Consider the following 22,949-nt stretch of genomic DNA (forward strand, 5'->3'; position numbering starts at 1 on the left):
TACCAACACGATGGGGCGTGTAGCGCCACGTGTGGCTCGGGTGCACAATGCACCTTGCACAATAGCCCGATTTCACTTGTGCATGTAGGATTGGATTTCTCTGGCACCCCTGCTGGGACCCTTTGCTCGATTACCAACAGCAGCTCGATTTGGACGTGCATGTAAACGTAGTCAGTCTCTCTCGTTTTATCTCCTGAGGTAAATGTCAGTCAGAGCATTTGATAAACAGGAGCCTCACTATTCGCTCTTGAATCAACTGATCACTGTCAGTTATTGCATCAGTGCTGAAGCAATAGCTGATTTATTCATTAAGTTTTGCTTTATTGGCTAAATTTCACATTTCTTTGATAAGCATTCAAATATTTTAACTGTATCTGTCACCTTCTACATTGTGTAAGAGGAGACAAATGTGCATCAATATCCGTGTTTCCATTAACCTGTTTAATGTGCAATTTGAAATAGCAAGCTAAAAAACAAGTAAGGGAAACATGAATTTCGGGGAAAAAAACCCTCAAATACTGCAAAATCGTTTTTATGTTCACATGAGGTGGTTCTTCAGACAATTTTGTGAACGTGAAATGGAAACACATTTTTTTTGCATTTAAGTGACATGCATGACATGAAGAGCAAATGGAAATGCTACATCCATCCATCCATTATCTGTAGCCTCTTATCCTGTCCTACAGGGTCGCAGGCAAGCTGGAGCCTATCCCAGCTGACTGTGGGCGAGAGGCGGGGTACACCCTGGACAAGTCGCCAGGTCATCGCAGGGCTGGAAATGCTACATTTCTGGAAAAAAGAGCACTCTATGAAACTATCACAGGAGGAGAAAACCCTCTGACCATTTGCCTTTGTGTTATGTTGGTTTTTTTTTAATATTGCTTCTATTGTGCACAAAAATGCAATGGAAACCTGGCTACAGATAATTTAGCAGCTGTTATTTTACCATCTACAAACTGAATCTATTGTATTTGTTTTGTTATGGCATGCAACAAACACTTTTGATTAAAGCATGACATTCACAGTGTAAAGGATGCACACTTAGCTAGCAAGGTAGCTATCCATCCATCCATTATCTGTAGCCACTTATCCTGTACAGGGTCGTAGGCAAGCTGGAGCCTATCCCAGCTGACTATGGGCAAGAGTACACCCTGGACAAGTTACCAGGTTATAGCAGGGCTGACAGATAGAGACAAACAACCATTCACACTCGCATTCACACCTACGGTCAATTTAGAGCCACCAGTTAGCCTAACCTGTCTTTGGACTGTGGGGGAAACTGGAGCACCCGGAGGAAACCCATGCAGACACAGGGAGAACATGCAAACTCCACACAGAAAGGCCCTCACCGGCCGCTGGGCTCGAACCCAGGACCTAACCACTACACCACCATGCCGCCCGCAAAGTAGCTATTAAAGCATTAAAATGTCCTTCGAGCTGGAATCCAAACAAACAAATCTTGCAGAAAATCAGGAAGGTTTAGAAAGATAATAAAAACAGTTCAGTGTCAGTTTGAGGAAAGACATTTATGTTTTCCTAAAGTAGATATGTAAATATGTTCTATAGGCAGTAAAACCCAATTTTGCTAAAAAAAAATTCTTAGACTGCCTCATATTTGGGTAAACTATTCTACTTTTCTGTATCTCAGACATTGGATACTTTTTCACAAAAACAAAATCAAATCAGAATGAATCAGGATGATAACACATACTCTAGGGCAATACTATTTCGAGTGTTAGTTGTTAAGGGCCAGCAGTAGTTAACCCTGTCAGGAGCATATACGGGTCATTCTAGAATTCAGGGTAAATTTCGCATCTCCGAGATAAACCTTTTGTTATTTTCCACAAAAAAAACTTTATTGAATCAGTTTTGAACAGTAATGCAAATTATAACAAACTTTCACCAATAGCAGTGCTTGATGTATATTTTAGACCCAATTTATCCATAAAACATGAACTAAATGACTCCCACCCCTCTCCCCACATTATTGGCAGTCTTTGACTCCTGATCCATACATTCAACTTGAATAAACATGAAGTGATTCAGTCAAATAATCTGGGTTTTTTTTGCAGCTTATTCTATTAACTGCTATAAAATCAATTGCATAGAAAGTCAATTTTCTACATTATATGAAATTTCAGTAATAAAATTTTTTAGTCATCCCAAAGTTCTTGTCAACTCTGTTAACTCTGTTATAAAACCGCATAAAATCCATAAAGACTTTTAATAACATGCATGACACCTGTACAGACAGAGGTCACTTCCTCTGGCGGGAAACTTCAGAAAGGCAGTGAGGTATGTTATGTTTCTTTTCTCATTAATTTGAACAAAATGTTAAGGATACACCAACAGTAGATGAATTATTCATCAAATTTGTTACTGTGATATTGGAGTGAATCTCTCACTCATTTTTTAAAAACAATAATATGATTAAAATCCATAAAATTCTATTTTTATACACACCGTGTGGTAGCTAGTTTGAGGTTTGCATGTGGAGTGAAGACACAAAATGGTGGAAAACGTCAACTCTGTTGATGGCTTGCCCAGTTTAACGATAACAGAGTTGACGATGACTAACAGAGCCAATGCTTGAAATGCACCTGCAATTATAGAACGGGCCATACGTCACCATTTGCATGAATTGTATATTGTCAACAATTTGTAAAATAACTGTGACAATATTATTTTCAGATATATCACACTTTCAATCAATATCGCTAATGCCTCCAGGTTTTTATTCTAAGCTCCAGTTACTGTTGATGCAGAACTCTGCATGTTCTCTCTGTGTCTGTGTGGGCTTCTTGCACCTTGGAAAAACATACAACTAGGTGAATTAACTACTCTAAGTCAGTCCTTGGTGTTAATGAGTGTGTGAGTGTGAGACATAATGTACCAATTTGCTTAGTAATTCTTTGTAATCAATTTCATAGTGTATCATGTCAGTATATAGTGGTGCAACGTTCCATTGTTATTCATTTATTTCACTTAAATTATATATATATATATATATATATATATATATATATATATATATATATATATATATATATATATATATAATTTTTTGTACAAGCTGGAACATTGTACATTACCCAAGTGAACAAACAAGCCTGGCTAGAGTTGAAAACTACCTCAGATTTCTGGAGCTTGTTAAAGTCAGGGGTGATGTAGAAGCGAATGCCATCTTTAGCCCCTGGGAGAGTGATGCCTCGGAAAAACAGGATGAAGAGCATGAAGTACGGGTAAGTGGCAGAGAAATAAACCACCTGAAAAGAATGAAGCACTATAATTTAGATGTTAACATGCTACGCTTTCATTGGGATTTACTTCCAGTAGTGCAGAAACCTGGTTTACACTGTAAGTTAATGAAACTGTGTTTAATTGGCAATGTCCATCAAGGTTTTGGGCCACTAGAGAGTGCACATATGCTGATTATATCCAATTATCCAAAAATCCAATTATCTTCTGGCAACAAGGATAAACTGAGTGTCCTTGCTGTGCTTTAATGTCTCTGAACAGTATTTATAAGATGTGGTAAAAGCTGCTGCTCATTTAAATGATTACAAATGAGGAAATAAACAGGAAATAGAAGTTGTGAGAAGCTAGACAAGAATTCTGTAAATTCTGCATGTAAAAACAAAGCCATATATAAATTAATAAGCGTGTGATGCCAGCCACACCTTTCCAGTCCATTCCACCCCTTTCCAGATAGAGAAGTAAACGAGTACCCAGGCCAGAGCGAGAGTCCCAGCCAGCGGCCAGCGCAACTCACCCGGCTCCTCCAGGCCACTGCTCAGTTGGTGCATGTTCCTCCTGTAAAGATACACACAGGATATATTTTGCTGATCTGACTTGGCCGTACCACATGTACTTTTATTGCATTTACCCAATCAACTGAGACCTTCACAAGTCAAAAAAGGCTGTGTGGTGACACAAAGTGTGCCATTAGACAATTGTTAGTGTTATTTATGGTTGCATTACATGGATCACCCTGATTTGTAGGAAGAGAAGGACATATTGGTATCCATCATAAATTCTCATTGAGATGTATATTTAAAAAAAAAACATGGTTATGTGTAAAAATTAATGTCAAGCTTGAGAGTTCAGATTTTAATAGAACAAACCCTGACATGACCATTCATCAGCCTAAAGAGGTCACTCTGGGGTGAGGCATCAGCAATTCAATGGGATGATAGGCAAGATGAAGGAGAAGTTTAACACAATTGTTGGTGCACATCTGGGGCACAACAATCTAGTTCTCAAAATCTATAACCCTAATCTATAGCCCTTCACTTGGCACACTCTTCATGTGTGCACAAATCTAACATTTTTGTATTTGTTTAAAAGGCTGATCAGGTTTCACTTACTCCCAAAATTCAGTTACGGCACTGGTCAGGTTGGTGGTGTTAGTCAGGCTGTAGTTGGAGAAACATTGATCAGTGTTCCAGGGGTTATCACAAGTCTGCCAAGGCAATTCCTGTCAAGATAAGGAAAGGGGGACGCTCAGATGGATGGATTGATTGCTGAATTGATGGATGGGCAAATGAACAAACCTAGCTCACCAAATTAGTGGTTCTCAATTCCAGCTTTGTTGACTTGTACAATCTGTTCTGTTGTTGGATTTTATTGCTCTTATACATGTAACACAGTTCATTAAGGACTTGCTAATTACTTGATATTGTGTGTTAGAGCAGAAAACATAATACAACAATGCACATTGCAGAACTTTAATAGCGAGGCAGAAAACTGATAAAATTGGAAAAAACAGTGTCAAGAGATTAAAAAAAACCAGCACATTTCCTGTCAGATGTAAACTTTGAGGGTTGGGGTAGCTTTGTAAAAGTCTGCCTCTGTTCTACAATGAAAAGAGGATGTTTCTATTCCCATGGCACAGACAGCCATCATGGAAAATATCACTTTGCTCATAAAAAGAAAAGAAAACCCCAGATGATTGTTATTTCTTTGGTGCCTTTGAAAGTGCACTCAAGAGCAGAGTTATGTTCACAAAGAGCCAGGATCATGGACTCAGGAGAGATGAAGACCGACCCAGCAAGGGATGGAGCTCTGTGAATATAACAGTGGAAGCTGGAGCTAGAGAAATAACCTCTTTCAGCATAGCAAGATCGGGACATTGTACTTGGTAAAGCAAGTAAGGGAACAGTTTTGAATCTCAATACCATCAAGGTCTTATAAGTCATCACTTCACTGTGTAGCTGTAGAATTTATGTAATACAGGCTCATTTATATCTGAATGAAAAAAAATAAATGAGTGAATGCCACGATTAACAAAGGAATTTGTTTTGAAATGCATTTAAGCAATTAGCAATTAAACAGTGCAACCATGAATGATTTGATGAATAAAAATGAAGCAGCAATGAATGAGTAGACTATTACTGATCCAACAGAGAGACAGTACATACTGATCTGAAGGAGTTGAACAGGTAGTAGAGGGCCCAGGCAATAATGACAATATAGTAGATGTTGAGCCAAAAGGACAAAACTGCAGCCGCCAGACCTACGCCTGAGGAAGAGAGGGAAGTTGGACAGTCAGAGAAAGAGGGAAGAGGCTAGGGTTGCATATCAACTACTCAATTGAATAGCACAATATATTTTAACAATAGACATTGTCACAAAAGCAGCCCTATAAAAATCTTTAGCCTTCAATCCCTAATGAGAAAGCCAGAGCCAACAGTGGCAAGGAAAACCTCCATGAGACGACATGAAGAAGAAACCTGAAGAGGAACCCATCCTCTTTTGGGTGACACTGAATAGTGGGATTATGAATAATTACTCTTCGATATCTGTGTACTATAAAATAAAACCTCACTATGTTGAAAGGATGTCCAGTATGAGTATATTGTGAATAAGAGTCTTGGAAGGGGCGGCACGGTGGTGTAGTGGTTAGCGCTGTCGCATCACAGCAAGAAGGTCCGGGTTCGAGCCCCGTGGCCGGCGAGGGCCTTTCTGTGTGGAGTTTGCATGTTCTCCCCGTGTCCGCGTGGGATTCCTCCGGGTGCTCCGGTTTCCCCCACAGTCCAAAGACATGCAGGTTAGGTTAACTGGTGACTCTAAATTGACCGTGAATGTGAATGGTTGTCTGTGTCTATGTGTCAGCCCTGTGATGACCTGGCAACTTGTCCAGGGTGTACCCCGCCTTTCGCCCGTAGTCAGCTGGGATAGGCTCCAGCTTGCCTGCGACCCTGTAGAACAGGATAAAGTGGCTAGAGATGATGAGATGAGATGAGTCTTGGAAGGCTCAAAGAACAGTCTTTATGATTACAGCAGTTACAATTAGGTCCAAATCAACAGTATCCAAGTGAGATTATCTACTGGATCAGCTAGAGAAGTATTTTTATGCCTTTAGTGTCCTCACAATACACATCTCTCTGCATCACCAGCCTGTTTACTACTGCACTGCATCTGTTGTTCATTAAGCCAGGAATAGTCAAGAGTGTTTCAAGGAGCAGAGTGGGCAGAAGTAGCCAAGAACATCTGCTGGATGAGGCCACGCATGTTCAGACTTTTTATATGTGCAAGATTAAAACAACTCTCCAGAGCTCACAGACCTCTAATGTGTTGCTCTTGTATTTTCAGACACTGCAGCATAAAATAATAATAATAATAATAATAATAATAATAATAAATGAGACACACCTATCTTCTTGGTCCATTTTCTAGGTGTATGGCTAGAAACTCTTTATTATTACAACCCCGATTCCAAAAAAGTTGGGACAAAGTACAAATTGTAAATAAAAATGGAATGCAATGATGTGGAAGTTTCAAAATTCCATATTTTATTCAGAATAGAACATAGATGACATATCAAATGTTTAAACTGAGAAAATGTATCATTTAAAGAGAAAAATTAGGTGATTTTAAATTTCATGACAACAACACATCTCAAAAAAGTTGGGACAAGGCCATGTTTACCACTGTGAGACATCCCCTTTTCTCTTTACAACAGTCTGTAAACGTCTGGGGACTGAGGAGACAAGTTGCTCAAGTTTAGGGATAGGAATGTTAACCCATTCTTGTCTAATGTAGGATTCTAGTTGCTCAACTGTCTTAGGTCTTTTTTGTCGTATCTTCCGTTTTATGATGCGCCAAATGTTTTCTACGGGTGAAAGATCTGGACTGCAGGCTGGCCAGTTCAGTACCCGGACCCTTCTTCTACGCAGCCATGATGCTGTAATTGATGCAGTACGTGGTTTGGCATTGTCATGTTGGAAAATGCAAGGTCTTCCCTGAAAGAGATGTCATATGGATGGGAGCATATGTTGCTCTAGAACCTGGATATACCTTTCAGCATTGATGGTGTCTTTCCAGATGTGTAAGCTGCCCATGCCACACGCACTAATGCAACCCCATACCATCAGAGATGCAGGCTTCTGAACTGAGCGCTGATAACAACTCGGGTTGTCCTTCTCCTCTTTAGTCCGAATGACACGGCGTCCCTGAGTTCCATAAAGAACTTCAAATTTTGATTCGTCTGACCACAGAACAGTTTTCTACTTTGCCACAGTCCATTTTAAATGAGCCTTGGCCCAGAGAAGATGTCTGCGCTTCTGGATCATGTTTAGATACGGCTTCTTCTTTGAACTATAGAGTTTTAGCTGGCAACGGCGGATGGCACGGTGAATTGTGTTCACAGATAATTTTCTCTAGAAATATTCCTGAGCCCATTTTGTGATTTCCAATACAGAAGCACGCCTGTATGTGATGCAGTGCCGTCTAAGGGCCCGAAGATCACTGGCACCCAGTATGGTTTTCCGGCCTTGATCCTTACGCACAGAGATTCTTCCAGATTCTCTGAATCTTTTGATGATATTATGCACTGTAGATGATGATATGTTCAAACTCTTTGCAATTTTACACTGTCGAACTCCTTTCTGATATTGCTCCACTATTTGTCGGCGCAGAATTAGGGGGATTGGTGATCCTCTTCCCATCTTTACTTCTGAGAGCCGCTGCCACTCCAAGATGCTCTTTTTATACCCAGTCATGTTAATGACCTATTGCCAATTGACCTAATGAATTGCAATTTGGTCCTCCAGCTGTTCCTTTTTTGTACCTTTAACTTCTCCAGCCTCTTATTGCCCCTGTCCCAACTTTTTTGAGATGTGTTGCTGTCATGAAATTTCAAATGAGCCAATATTTGGCATGAAATTTCAAAATGTCTCACTTTCAACATTTGATATGTTGTCTATGTTCTATTGTGAATACAATATCAGTTTTTGAGATTTGTAAATTATTGCATTCCATTTTTATTTATAATTTGTACTTTGTCCCAACTTTTTTGGAATCGGGGTTGTATTATTATTATTATTATTATTATTATTATTATTATTATTATTATTATTATTATTATTCATAGCATATCTTAATCATCCTCCAGCCATTTTTCAGTGTCTGTTTCTGACCACTTTAAACATACTGTAGTCTGGTTACCAAACTGATTTCATCCTAGCAGTGGCATTAACTTGTTGTGTAAACTTGTATCAGTGGCACCATCATGCCACTACCATGTGAGTGTCACTGCAGTGCCAAAAATGATCCACCACCATACTACAGTAGGTACTATATGTATTATGTTAAATGTGCAAATACATTTTAAAATATATACTAATTAATTAAGCAATTCACCCTTAGTTTTTAGTTGTGCATCAAAATAATTTTCATCTGGTACTTTGGATGTTTTACACTAGTATTTTTCCAAGTTGTAAATCTATTCCTGGTAGCTGCTATCTAGGGAAGCCAAAGCCTTATGGTTAGAGAAGCAGCTTTGGGACCAAAAGGTCATCAGTTTGATTCCCTAGACTAGCAGGAATGGCTGAAGTGCTCTTGAGCAAGGCACCTAACCCCTACTGCTCCCCATGCTGCCCTGGACATGTTGTATGTTGCTCTGGATAAGAGCGTCTGATAAATGCCTGTAAAGTAATGGATATCATAATATGAATAACATGATGATTTCAGATTTGGCTGATATGGTGGTGCAGTGGTTAGTACTGTCGCCTCACAGGAAGAAGGTTCTAGGTTCAAATCTCGCAGCTAACTGGGTCCTTTCTGTGCTCAGTTTGCATGTTCTCCTCATACCTGTGTGGGTTTTCTCCAGGTGCTCTGGTTTTCCTCCAACAGTCCAAAGACAACTGGCTTCTCTAAATTGCCCATAGGTTTGAATACAAGTGTGAATGGTTGTTCATATGTTAGCCTTGCAATAGATTGGCGACCCTCCCAGAGTGTACCCTCACCTGAAGTCAGCTGGAATTGGCTCTAGCTTCCCATGTGACCCCGATGGCTAAGCAGTATCGATAATGGATGGATAAATTTCAAATTTGCTTGACATACCTCTTTGAAAAATAATTTTGCAGAAAAAAACAATAATTATCAAGTATGATAATAAAGATTTATCCCATAAACATTTACTAGGATTTTGAACACTTGAGCAAATACTATCTTCCACTCAACAGCCATTTTGACTGATAAAACAAATTCAGGCAGTTTTATCAGTCACCCAAGAACAGGCTCCTATTTACTTCAAGGAAGAGAGAAATATACCAGAAATGGATCAATAAGATGATGTTTTAAACACAGCTTTGAAATGGCTATTAAAATCTGGCAAATGTGACCTTAATAATGTGTGGTCTTTGGCCCATCAGATTTTTTTCTAATTATTCTGGTTACAGCATATGCAAGTTTCTCCATCCAACCATCCAAGACAGACAACAAGGTGTGTGTGTGTGTGTGTGTGTGTGTTGTAGTCAAGACCACCTAAACTGAGACCAAGTTATGACCAAGGTCAGAGTGTACTGTGACTGAGACCAGACCAAGACTTTGAAGGGTTGAGACCAAGTCAAGATCAAGACCAAGGCAGGGTGAAACCGTGTCAAGACCAGGACCAGGCCAGTACATGTGAAGGGGGGTGGAGAGGGGTGACAGCTGTTATCAGTAACAAAAATTTAAAATTAGCACGTTAGTCATCTCATCTCATTATCTCTAGCCGCTTTATCCTTCTATAGGGTCGCAGGCAAGCTGGAGCCTATCCCAGCTGACTACGGGCGAAAGGCGGGGTACACCCTGGACAAGTCGCCAGGTCATCACAGGGCTGACACATAGACACAGACAACCATTCACACTCACGGTCAATTTAGAGTCACCAGTTCACCTAACCTGCATGTCTTTGGACTGTGGGGGAAACCGGAGCACCCGGAGGAAACCCACGCGGACACGGGGAGAACATGCAAACTCCACACAGAAAGGCCCTCGCCGGCCCCGGGGCTCGAACCCAGGACCTTCTTGCTGTGAGGCGACAGCGCTAACCACTACACCACCGTGCCGCCCCACGTTAGTCATATTATTGGTTAATTTTGAAGCAGGAAGTTTTAAATTCAGTCACAGTAAGGATGTTAACAAATAAATCAGACAATACACAGGTAATATAATGATGTCCCAAGACCCCACAGTTGTGGTCTTGACTGCTCTTGAAATAAAATCCTGAGTCCTCTATGTCTGAGACAAGACAGTAAAAATGTGGTCGATTCCTAGACGACACTGAGACTACAGAAAGTGGTCTCAAGACCGGTCTCAAGTACTACAAGACGTGTGTGTGTTTACATTTTTGTGCATACCTGAGTGTGTGTGTGTGTACATTTCATACCTTTCATCATGGGTATGAGTTTCCAGACCCCTAGTCCTCCCACTGATGTGTACTGTCCAAGTGCAGTCTCCAGCAAAAATAGAGGAATCCCAGCAAACACCAGTGTAGTGAAGTATGGAATAAGAAATGCTCCTGGAATAAATAGCATCAAGCCCTCAGACAATTAAATTAATTATATCTTTTCTTATGCATATTCTGTTTACATTTAAATCTAACTACAGTCACTCTATTATGGGATTTTGCTTTTAATACATTTCTTTGTCCATGTGTGCATACAGTACATCACTCCATCTTCCACTTTAGTTAAATGATGGCACCATTTTTGTACATCTCTGTGGTCCTATTAAATGGTAAGAATGGTCAGAAATCAATTAATAACAAGTCCTTGAAGTCACTCAATAATTGTTCTCATGATTCCTCAAAGAAAAATGAATCTTGTTTTGCCATCTTCCTATCATTTACTGTGAGCTTCTATTTTTGTTGGGCTATTTATTCAACTTGTGAGTCACAGATTTGCAGCTCAAAAGAAATCAATGTGTGAGTGTGGTTATTTAGAGCATACATTGGCAGGCACATGGCATCAGGCCTAATGAAGTAGAGAACTGTAGGACACTGACATTAGCTCAGCTATTATAAGCCATTTCCTCACCTGAATATCCGACAGTGAGCAGATCAAATTATGTTAAGTGGAATACAAACATTGCTGCTGAGGGGGGAGCAAAATTGCAATATTTTGGCAATGTTTAAAATGATTGGTTCGTGGACATTCTAAGTTCCTGTAACCTTTGATTCAAGACAAATGCTTGGGTACAAATGTAGCTGATATAAATGGGCTAGCAAGGCTAACACCCACCACCACCACTACCACCCTACCCCTGTCTTTAAAAGCCGTTATATCATTTGCTGTTAACAAATGTCAGCTGAATTATTTTGGATTTTTGTGGAACCAAATACAACAATGTTCATAAAGAAAACTACACAGAATGGTATGAAGAAAATACACTGGGGTTGACTTGGTCCTAGTCCAGAATGTAGATCAGTGACAGATGTGTCAGGTTATTACAGCATATTCAGAGAAAGCACAGCATGATCTCATTAAGGACTTGAGTTTCTTTCAAATACTTCCAAATTAAGCCAAACTATCTTTTTCCTGTTGTTTTTTACCTCCTCCATTTTTCCCACAGAGATATGGGAATCTCCAGACATTTCCCAGGCCAATGGCATACCCTATGCAGGACAGCAGGAAGTCAAACTTGCCCTTCCAGGTGCCTCGATTGGGAAGGGTCTGCTTGTTCTCATCCAGACCAGAAGTCAGGCTGTGGTTCATCTCCTCGAATGGAACAGCCTGCTTGAGCTCTGACGGTGAGTTGAGTTGCACAGTGTTGTCCCCTGTTTTTCCCATGGCACGTTCCACAGTCCACCAAAGGATTGAACTAGTGTACTAAATGGTACTTATTGTAGTGAACACTGGGCCGAATTAATGTCCAATATGTAATGCGATTGTTCCACAAGCTGTACAGCTCTTCAATAGTGGACAGAGGACAGATCATTCAACTAAAAACAGAAAGATGGAAAGCATTTGTCTTTGTTCTGTTGTCAATGTCAAGACCAAAGTTGATGTATATAACCCCAAGTAACTAAATCATTAAAGGATTTCTAACTTCCATTGTAGAATTGTTGTTCAAGTTGAAGTTATTCCATACTACCATATCTTTAAATCTCCATTATCATATAATTAATATCCAGTAAATCATTAAGCATAGCAAGTCAGCATGTAAGGCCCCGTCACACTTATTCGGAATTAGCAAGAATCAAGCAGAACCAGCCGGAATTAAAAATGTTTCCAAATTCGTGCCATATTCAGGTGGGAATTTCAAACTGACCAACATTCTTACAGCTTTGTAAGAATGCCATTCGAATACTTAGAATGCGCTTTGAACCTGCCTCGAATGATTCTTGCACATTCCGGGTGTATTAGCTTTCTAATGCAGTTCAAATGTAGTTAGAACACAGTAAGAATACCTAGAGTGCTGTTAGAATGCAGTAAGAATATTAAGAATGCACTTCGAATACCGTACGAGTGCAGTTCGATTGCTGCCCAAATACCACCCAAAGGATGCTGCCTCGAATGCTGTACGAATTCACCTCAAATGAAGTCAGAACACTCCCAGAATAGCCGCCAAATATGTTTCGAACATCTAAGAATTCAAAGAAAATGCAGCTCGAATACTTAGAATGTACTTAGAATGTGCTTAGAATGTAACACGAATGTCCCAATTGTACCAAGAATGCCACCAGAATGGTCCCCGATAGGGTATAAAACGCTGCCGAATCTAGCATTTTCATCAGTCTCAGTCCAGACACCATAGAGTATGGAACCCCTGGACCATGTTGCTTTGTTTCAGATTGCTGTCCTCCAGCAAGACCTGCTTGAAAGAGATGTGGAGGAGGCTAGGAGAAGAAACATTAGGAAGAGAAAACCCAGAAGGTATCAGACCCGACCATGGCCATGGCCAGTGGTGGAGTTCTTGACCTTGGCGGCATGATGTGAGAAACTTGGGAAACTTTTTAAACTTTTTAAAACAATGGACAAAAGGTTGATGTTGAGCAGGCAACTCCTCAATGCAGACTGAAGTTCCAGCAGCAGCTAGCCGCGTTTTTATGCGATTCGGTGGTGTTCTGAATTACATCCGGACTCATTTGAGGGCCAATCGGGACATTCTGATTGCATGCGAGATGTATTCGAGCAGCAATCGAAATATTCAGATGGCATTCGAAGTGCATTCCAGCTGAACTATTTTAATATCGAAATAGATTCCGGCAGCAATCGAGATGCACTCGAGGTGCATTCCGGCTCATTTGAGGCACATTCAAGACATTCTGGCAGGATTTGAAGTGGCTTGCCATTTCAATTTTTCCCTCGAATGTGATCAGAATTTTTGAAATGCTTTTGGAATGCTGTAAGAATATTTAGAATGCAGTCAGAATGCAGTTAGAATACACTTTGAATGCCGTTCGATATTTCTCCTCTTCGAATGCACCTCGAATGTTTTGAGCATGAGCAGAACATTCAGGCAAGCCACAAGAATGGGCCCGAATGTTTGGAATGCACTCAGAATGCAGTCAGAATTTTTAGAATGTACTTCGAATATCCCGGAATATATGAAGAATTTTCATTCCAACGGCATTCTGGCTCATTCCGCCTCTAGTATGACTACCCTATAAAAATCATTGATACTAGTATTTCCCACAATTATAGGTGCAAGCTGCTTTACTCCACAACACTGTGAGGTTTTTTCGAAAGAAAATTTAAAGAGAATACTTTTATATTCCCTTACTATACTTTTATATACCCTTACTTATAAATCCACCAGACATTTTATTTTTCTACAAGCCAATCAATTTCCTGACAAATGCGACAAATACAGCTAAATTGTGAGTGTAAAGGTGTTTTGGTTTTGTTTATTCTCACTGACTGTTATGAGACACATCAGTTTCATTTGCAAAAATATGGGTATGGTTAAGTGGTTTGTATTTAAGCAGTAAATGTTAAGTCTATAAGGTTGGTGTTGTAAAATACTGGACGGGAAAAAAGAAAGGAAAAATTACTGTACCTGTGAGATGTGAAGGTGTCTCAGCTGAATAAAAGAGCAAAAAGCCAGTGGAGGACTCCCAAATGAGACCTAGTACCCAGCTGCCCATTACAGAGTCAAAAGAAATTCCCAGCATTTCAGTTGAGGCGAAGTTCCCCCTCTCTCACATCAGTTACAGGAGCTTCTGTCGCCTGGCAAACCCGTGGTTAATATTGAGCCACTGATAATAAGCTTCGACTTGTTCTCTAATATGCATATTGTTTCTCCACAGAGCCCAGGGCTATTACAGAGGAGTCGATCCCCTGATTCCAGTACAGAGCATGTATGGGTGTTTCGAGTATAGGAATGAATCAGGGCATGCTTGTATGTGGGTTAGCTCCCTCCAGCCCAGTTGCCATGGAATAAACCCTTAGAAGAAGCCTACATGCAAAGGAATCAAAGAACTTTTTGAGCTTTAAAAACGCTGACTGCATGAGGTCGGGGAAAAATAAAAGGCATGATTTCATGAATTAAGAATGGGAATTTAGCTAGTTTATTGAACTGCTTTGCCATTAGAATGTTGATAAGGAATTATAATACAAACAGCCACTAACTCATTACATGCACCGTCATGCTCAATTATATCACACAGAATCATTCAGAGACAGCTTCAGTTTAACAAGCACCACTCATTATGCTGTTGAGGTTTTTTTTTTAACTGTATCTTCTTTAAGAGATACAGAGGTATCATGATGTGAGAAATGTCAGAGGAAGCATTCTATGGACTAACTTTCATGAGAATTTCATGAGAATTACTTTAATGAGAATTGGTTTAACTTAATGTTAGGCACTGAGTCTAGTCTAAGGTACAACCAGATAATTGTTAAAAAAAAGGTAAAACGGTAACTAACTAATTATAGCTAGCTAATTAATTAAATTAATCTTTCTTTCGTCTTCAGTAATCACTTTCTTCTGGCCAGTGTTGCAGTGGACCCCAGAACAACTAGCCATGATGAAGGAATACACCCCGGATGGGACACCAGTCCATCACAGAGCACTATGCGTGCGCACATGCACGCACACACGCACACACACCTACCGAAGGCAAATGTAGCCTAGCAAATCCACTTGTTTTTAGGGGGTGCAAGGAAACTAGAGAACCCAAAGAAAACCCACATGAACATATATTGAAAACAAACTCTGGACTAACAATAACAGACTGTGATGTGCCAATTCTACTTGCTGCACCATCATGCTGCCAACTAGTTATTTATAATAAAGTAAAAAAAAAACATCAATAATAGTTCAGTAACATGTTAACTTTCAGTTTATTTGAAAGTTATTTTGTTAGCCAAACATAGCTAGGCTACCGGTAGGTGTTCTTCAATCATGTAAGTTTGCTATTTAGCTAGCTGTCATGTACATAAGCATGAAAGTGATTGTCAATACCTACACCTCATCTCATCTCATTATCTCTAGCTGCTTTATCCTTCTACAGGGTCGCAGGCAAGCTGGAGCCTATCCCAGCTGACTACGGGCGAAAGGCGGGGTACACCCTGGACAAGTCGCCAGGTCATCACAGGGCCGACACATAGACACAGACAACCATTCACACTCACATTCACACCTACGGTCAATTTAGAGTCACCAGTTAACCTAACCTGCATGTCTTTGGACTGTGGGGGAAACCGGAGCACCCGGAGGAAACCCACGCGGACACGGGGAGAACATGCAAACTCCGCACAGAAAGGCCCTCGCCGGCCACGGGGCTCGAACCCGGACCTTCTTGCTGTGAGGCGACAGCGCTAACCACTACACCACCGTGCCGCCTGTCAGACGTGGGATTCCAACCCACACCTCCAGAGGAGGCTGCAACTTGAACGCAGCATCTTAGACCGCTCAGCCACCCTGACTTGCCAATACCTACACCACTTAATGATTATATAAATTATATTACACAACTTAGATCATTTTTATACTGGATAGATACTTTTCAAATAGCTACTGAGACACTATCAGATTTCCTTTGGATGGATGTTGAGTCCTTTCATACCAACAGAATTTTATTTCAGTTGACACTTCAGTTGTAGTGGAGATAGCATTAACAACATGCTTGTTAGCATTAGTATTTATTACCTACAGTATAATAGAGGACCAGGTGGCATGGTGGTGTAGTGGTTAGTGCTGTCACCTCACAGCAAGAAGGTCCTGGGTTCAAGCCCGGCGGCTGGCGAGGGTCTTTTTGTGTGGAGTTTGCATGTTCTCCCCATGTCTCCGTGGGTTTCCTCTGGGTGCTCTGGTTTCCCCCACAGTCTAAAGACATGCAGGTTAGGTTAATTGGTTGCTCTAAATTGACTGTAGGTGTGAATGGTTGTTTGTCTTTGTGTCAGCCCTGCAATAACCTGGCGACACATCTAGGGTGTACCCCGCCTCTCGCCCATAGTCAGCTGGGATAGCTCCAGCTTGTCTGCGACCCTGTAGAACAGGATAAGCGGCTACAGATAATGGATGGATAGATAATAGAGGACCCTCAAGGTGAATGTTAGAATTTAAACATTGATGAATTTTGAATATTAACTTGTTTTTACCTTTCTAGTACAGTTTTAGAAGCACATTTTAGAAGATATTTTAAGGACTTCTGTCCTGTTTCTTGACGTATTTTATGAAAGTTATTTTTATCCAGCCTGTTTATATATGGCAGTTTATATATGGAGTAGCTCGGATCTCTAACGAACAGATTGAGTGTGGACAAATCACCAGCAGTGGTAGAGATAGCATTGTATGAGCTTAGAGCTCGAGGTGGTGGAAGCACTGAGATAGCTGAAGAAACAGGAACAGTAGCATATGCCAGTCATCTTGCACTGTCGAGAAAGCTCAGTCTCCAGGCTAAGAGCTCCCTCCGTCTGCTTGTACTCGCTTGCTTGCCTGCCAAATGAGCCATGTCTCCCAGCTCTACAGGCCTGCTCTCTCTCTCTCTCTCTCTCTCTCTAGTGTGGGTGTGTGTAGATATGTGGCTGACCCAGTGATAAGCTCCAATCTAAATAATTAGGATATCTATATTTAAAAAAAAAACAGTGAGTATTAAGTGAAATAAATATCCTAACATACCATGAAAGAACTGTATGTAGTGAGTAATAAACAATTGACTGTGAATACTGTGAAATTATCACATATACAGTTTGTGTTACTTAGTGCACACTCTTCTTTTGTGGTATGTTAATTGATAATTGGGATATCTATTTCACTCCTACTCTGATTATTAATTAACATACCACAAAAGAACAGCATTTAATAAGTTACACAAACTGTACATACTGCCTTTTTTACAGTAACATGGTAATTACCTGCCATGTCTATAAGGGCAGTTCAGTTGTTGAAAGGCTGTCAAATGGCAGAGAACCACTGAGGCTACATCCACACGACAACGGCAACGAGATTTTATTAAAAAAAATATCGTGTCCACATGGGCAACGGATCAGTAAAATATCAGGTACATATGGCAACGCAACGCTTGCTGAAAACGATGCAATACACATGCCACACCTCTACATGCGCTGTAAGACGGTCCCATCGGAGACACCAGAACAATAGAAGAAGTAGGACGCATGCGCATAAACCCCTTCTTCTACCCGGCGTGAAGCACTCACAGGAACAAGCACATAACAACAAGAAGATGGCTGCGACTACGCAAGGAAATCGTGCCTTCTGTGTGCACAAATTAGTTTTATTAGTGTGCATAGTTTTATATAACTTAATTTTCTTATTGTGTGTGAACATTTTGAAAAGCATTTTTATATAATTTATATAACTTTTTATATTGTGTGTGAACATTTTGAAAAGCAGTCTTATCCAATAAAAAAAAGAAATTCAAGAAATGGTTCAGTTACTTGTTTATTTAAAAGAAAAGCTGTATACAAAAGTGAATGCTATGCAGTGGTTCATACAAAACAGCGAGAGTGCTGCTTGTTCTAGTCATGTGGTTGTGACGTCATCGTAAACAAATCCGTTCTACTCATCCAGACGACTTCGCAACGGCGCTGTTGCCAGATATTTCCACTCTGGAACCCGTTCTCGTTTTGGGGCACCCAAAACGCCGGTGCCGTGTGGATGCCAGGCCGAAAAGAGAAACAATTTTATCAGATTCACCTGAATCCGTTGCCGTGTGGACAGCCTCTGATGGTCACTTGAGCCATTAACCTTTAATGGTTCTCTAAATGCACCAAATTATGTGATACATAAGTCACTTTAGATAAACATGTCTCCTTTATGGAAAACTTCCCTGGAATTTCCAATTAAATTGATGGGTTATGAGTGAGAGTTCATGATTCACCATGAGAATTCCATGGAAGCTGATGCAGCCTCCAGGGCTTCCACATGAAATTATGTGGTGCACTGATTAGAAAACATGGAGAATATAGTGTCTATAACCCTATAACAATTCATGGTACCCCAATTTAGCCGGCCATGAAAGCCGTCCAATTCCAGAATGTTTCTCGGACTTGCTTGAAGTGCACACAGTGTCATAAAATCATCATAAAACCCCTAGGATGATGTAAGACTTCTATTAAACAGATAAAGTTCATATGAGAACCACATTTCATGTTCTGTATGCATGGTTGCAACATAATATATGAAAGTTTTATCATAAAGAAAATTTTATTACAGACATCACCCTGTGAAACCAACATGGTGAAATTGCTAAATTCATATTTTTAGAAACATTTTGGATATGGTAGCATGGTGATCCAGGTTACTGTCTGGGCAGAGTTTCTGTGCTCTTCCTGGGACCGCATAGGTTGCCTTCAGGTTCTCAGGTTTCTTCTCAGCTTCCAAAAACATGCCATTAAGTAGATTGGTGATTCTAGGTATAAATGAGTACCGTGTGATGGATAGGTTTCCCATCCAGGAAGTATTCCCAGGCTCTAGATCCTCCATGACCCTGACCAGGATAAAGCAGTTACTGAAAGTGAGCGAGACTGAGAAAGCATTTGGATCTCTTTCTGATGTGAACTATGATCTAAAAGATTTTTAATGACTACACTTTCAAAGATTAGTAGGGACAAAATTAGGATTATGAAAAAAAATAAAAAGCTGCGCGTATGTCATGGTCAAGGTCTAGGTCAAGGTCTTTTTATTTGTCATTTCAACCATATACAGTTGGTATAGTACACACTTAAAACAAAACTACATTTCTCCAGGACCATGGTGCTATATTAAACATCACAGGACTACAAGTCTACATACAACAACATAAAGTGCAAGGGTGCAACGTGTACAACACTGCAGACAGTAAATGACACAATAGACAAGCAATAAACAGACAATAAACGACACAAACAATATAAAGTGCAGACACAAACAACATAAGATGCAGAGTTGAGTGTGCATATAGAGGTAGTATATGAAAGGGAATAAATAAATGTAAACCTTGTGTGTGCGAGAGACACTCTAAACATTGTAAGGCAATAGTGCATTATTTTCCACTGTGCAAAGATTGCAGTGTGAGTGGTGTGTTCAACAGTCCGTGAGTCCCACGAGTTCTCAGCATATAAATTGCCCATACAGTACCGGTCAAAAGTTTGGACACACCTACGCATTCATAGGTTTTTCTGTATTTTGACTACAATCCCGATTCCAAAAAAAGTTGGGACAAAGTACAAATTGTTAATATAAACAGAATGCAATGATGTGGAAGTTTCAAAATTCCATATTTTATTCAGAATAGAACATAGATGACATATCAAATGTTTAAACTGAGAAAATGTATCATTTAAAGAGAAAAATTAGGTGATTTTAAATTTCATGACAACAACACATCTCAAAAAAGTTGGGACAAGGCCATGTTTACCACTGTGAGACATCCCCTTTTCTCTTTACAACAGTCTGTAAATGTCTGGGGACTGAGGAGACAAGTTGCTCAAGTTTAGGGATAGGAATGTCAACCCATTCTTGTCTAATGTAGGATTCTAGTTGCTCAACTGTCTTAGGTCTTTTTTGTCGTGTCTTCCGTTTTATGATGCGCCAAATGTTTTCTACGGGTGAAAGATCTGGACTGCAGGCTGGCCAGTTCAGTACCCGGACCCTTCTTCTACACAGCCATGATGCTGTAATTGATGCAGTATGTGGTTTGGCATTGTCATGTTGGAAAATGCAAAGTCTTCCCTGAAAGTGATGTCGTCTGGATGGGAGCATATGTTGCTCTAGAATCTGGATATACCTTTCAGCACTGATGGTGTCTTTCCAGATGTGTAAGCTGCCCATGCCACACGCATTAATGCAACCCCATACCATCAGAGATGCAGGCTTCTGAACTGAGCGCTGATAACAATTGGGTCGTCCTTCTCCTCTTTAGTCCGAATGACACGGCGTCCCTAATTTCCATAAAGAACTTCAAATTTTGATTTGTCTGACCACAGAACAGTTTTCCACTTTGCCACAGTCCATTTTAAAAAATGAGCCTTGGCCCAGAGAAGACGTCTGCACTTCTGGATCATGTTTAGATACAGCTTCTTCTTTGAACTATAGAGTTTTAGCTGGCAATGGCGGATGGCATGGTGAATCGTGTTCACAGATAATGTTCTCTGGAAATATTCCTGAGCCCATTTTGTGATTTCCAATACAGAAGCATGCCTGTATGTGATGCAGTGCCGTCTAAGGGTCCGAAGATCACGGGCACCCAGTATGGTTTTCCGGCCTTGACCCTTACGCACAGAGATTCTTCCAGATTCTCTGAATCTTTTGATGATATTATGCACTGTAGATGATGATATGTTCAAACTCTTTGCAATTTTACACTGTCGAACTCCTTTCTGATATTGCTCCACTATTTGTTGGCACAGAATTAGGGGGATTGGTGATTCTCTTCCCATCTTTACTTCTGAGAGCCACTGCCACTCCTAGATGCTCTTTTTATACCCAGTCATGTTAATGACCTATTGCCAATTGACCTCATGAGTTGCAATTTGGTCCTCCAGCTGTTCCTTTTTGTACCTTTAACTTTTCCAGCCTCTTATTACCCCTGTCCCAACTTTTTTGAGATGTGTTGCTGTCATGAAATTTCAAATGAGCTAATATTTGGCATGAAATTTCAAAATGTCTCACTTTCGACATTTGATATGTTGTCTATGTTCTATTGTGAATACAATATCAGTTTTTGAGATTTGTAAATTATTGCATTCCGTTTTTATTTACAGTTTGTACTTTGTCCCAACTTCTTTGGAATCGGGGTTGTATTTTCTACATTGTGGAATAATACTGAAGACATAAAAACTATGAAGTAACGTATGGAGCATATATGGAATTTTGTGGTAAACAAAAAAGTGTTAAAAAACAAAATATGTTTGATATTTTAGATTTTTCAAAGTTTACCTTGATGATTCTTTGCACACTATTGGCATTATCTTAACCAGCTTCGTGAGATAGTCACCTGGAATGGTTTTCAATTAACAGGTGTCTCGTCAAAAGTTAATTAGTGCAATTTCTTGCCCTCTTAATGTGTTTGAGATCAAACAGTAAATAGTAAATATACAGTAAATATCCCTATACCACAATTGGAATAATCCATATTATGTCAAGAACCGCTCAACTAAGTAAAGAGAAACAATCATGACTTTAAGACATTATGTGTCTTTTAATTAATAAAAATCAAGAAAACCCACAGAATTAGAAGGTGTGTCCAAACTTTTGACTGGAACCGTATGTCCTGAGTCTGCATAAATTAGAATGGAATGTATGTGTCACATTAATGACCAACCTATAAAGTACATTTGAATTGAGAAATAACAATGATATAATGTTCAACCTCTATTTATGCATAATATTAAATGGGCACCAGTTCACCATGGCATTCCTACTGAATGTCCATTAGACATTTTTGGGGAATTTCATGAAACATTCCAATGGGAATCCCACAGCAATCTCTAAACTCATTCGTCCTCGAAGTAAATGTTCAGGTTGTCCTAGTTTCCTTGCCCTTCCAAGCCCTCAAGTGTTAACTATTCTAGCAGGATGCCCAACTATTGACTAGCACTTTAACAGCCTTGAATGCCAGGCATCTTAAGAACAGAAGTGCTCCGCACACATCATATTAAAGGAGAACTGAAGTAATTTTTAAACTTGCTTTATTTCTTAATGAATGTGTGATTCAACTACGTTTTCAGTTTAAGTAACCTTATATCGTAACTCATATTGGCAACTAATTGCAATTAAATATTATACTTATCAGCCTATTCAGTTTTTAGCCATTTAGTTCGTTTGGTCCACGGCAAGTGTCACTTATCTGCACGATCTTCATGAGACTTGTGCGAGACTTCAAAACATGAAGTGTCAGCCAGGTGTCAGTGCCGCCGTTTTGAAAACTGTTTTCCAAATGAAATATTGCACAAAAACAAGTTTAAATGACAATTACAGCCTACTTTTTTCAAACTTTTCTGATTGCTATCAAAACAAAAAAACCTTCTGGCTTGATTACATCAGCATTTGAAAGTGGGCGTGCGTGTCTTTTGACAATGTTGGCAGATGTTGGTCACTTTGATTTCTGCTGTATGTTTTACTTCCGTCCTACAACGTCTCGCACAGGTCTCAACAAATCTCGTTTACGGCCATTGCTTTGACATATGGACTGATATATTACATAGCATATTTCAAACACTCATAACTTACTATTGCAGTAACAAAATAGCTATCAAAAATGCATTCCTATATTTAATAAAATGAGATAAATA

General features: G+C 39.9%; 1 protein-coding gene across 1 annotated transcript in view; it reads right to left on the minus strand.

The window, feature by feature from the left end:
• slc6a1l (solute carrier family 6 member 1, like) overlaps positions 1–12,056 on the minus strand; it is a 22,756-nt gene extending 10,700 nt beyond the window's left edge. Inside the window, exons 1-6 of the mRNA XM_060903526.1 lie at positions 11,819–12,056; positions 10,655–10,786; positions 5,421–5,521; positions 4,368–4,477; positions 3,681–3,813; positions 3,132–3,266 (exon numbers count right to left, since the gene is read on the minus strand). Of these exons, the coding sequence (XP_060759509.1) occupies positions 3,132–3,266; positions 3,681–3,813; positions 4,368–4,477; positions 5,421–5,521; positions 10,655–10,786; positions 11,819–12,056 (849 nt within the window). The remainder of the gene's footprint in view (positions 1–3,131; positions 3,267–3,680; positions 3,814–4,367; positions 4,478–5,420; positions 5,522–10,654; positions 10,787–11,818) is intronic.
• Between the last annotated feature and the right edge of the window lie 10,893 nt (positions 12,057–22,949).

This window comes from Neoarius graeffei, chromosome 21, assembly GCF_027579695.1.
Source record: "Neoarius graeffei isolate fNeoGra1 chromosome 21, fNeoGra1.pri, whole genome shotgun sequence".
Taxonomy (NCBI): Eukaryota; Metazoa; Chordata; class Actinopteri; order Siluriformes; family Ariidae; genus Neoarius; species Neoarius graeffei.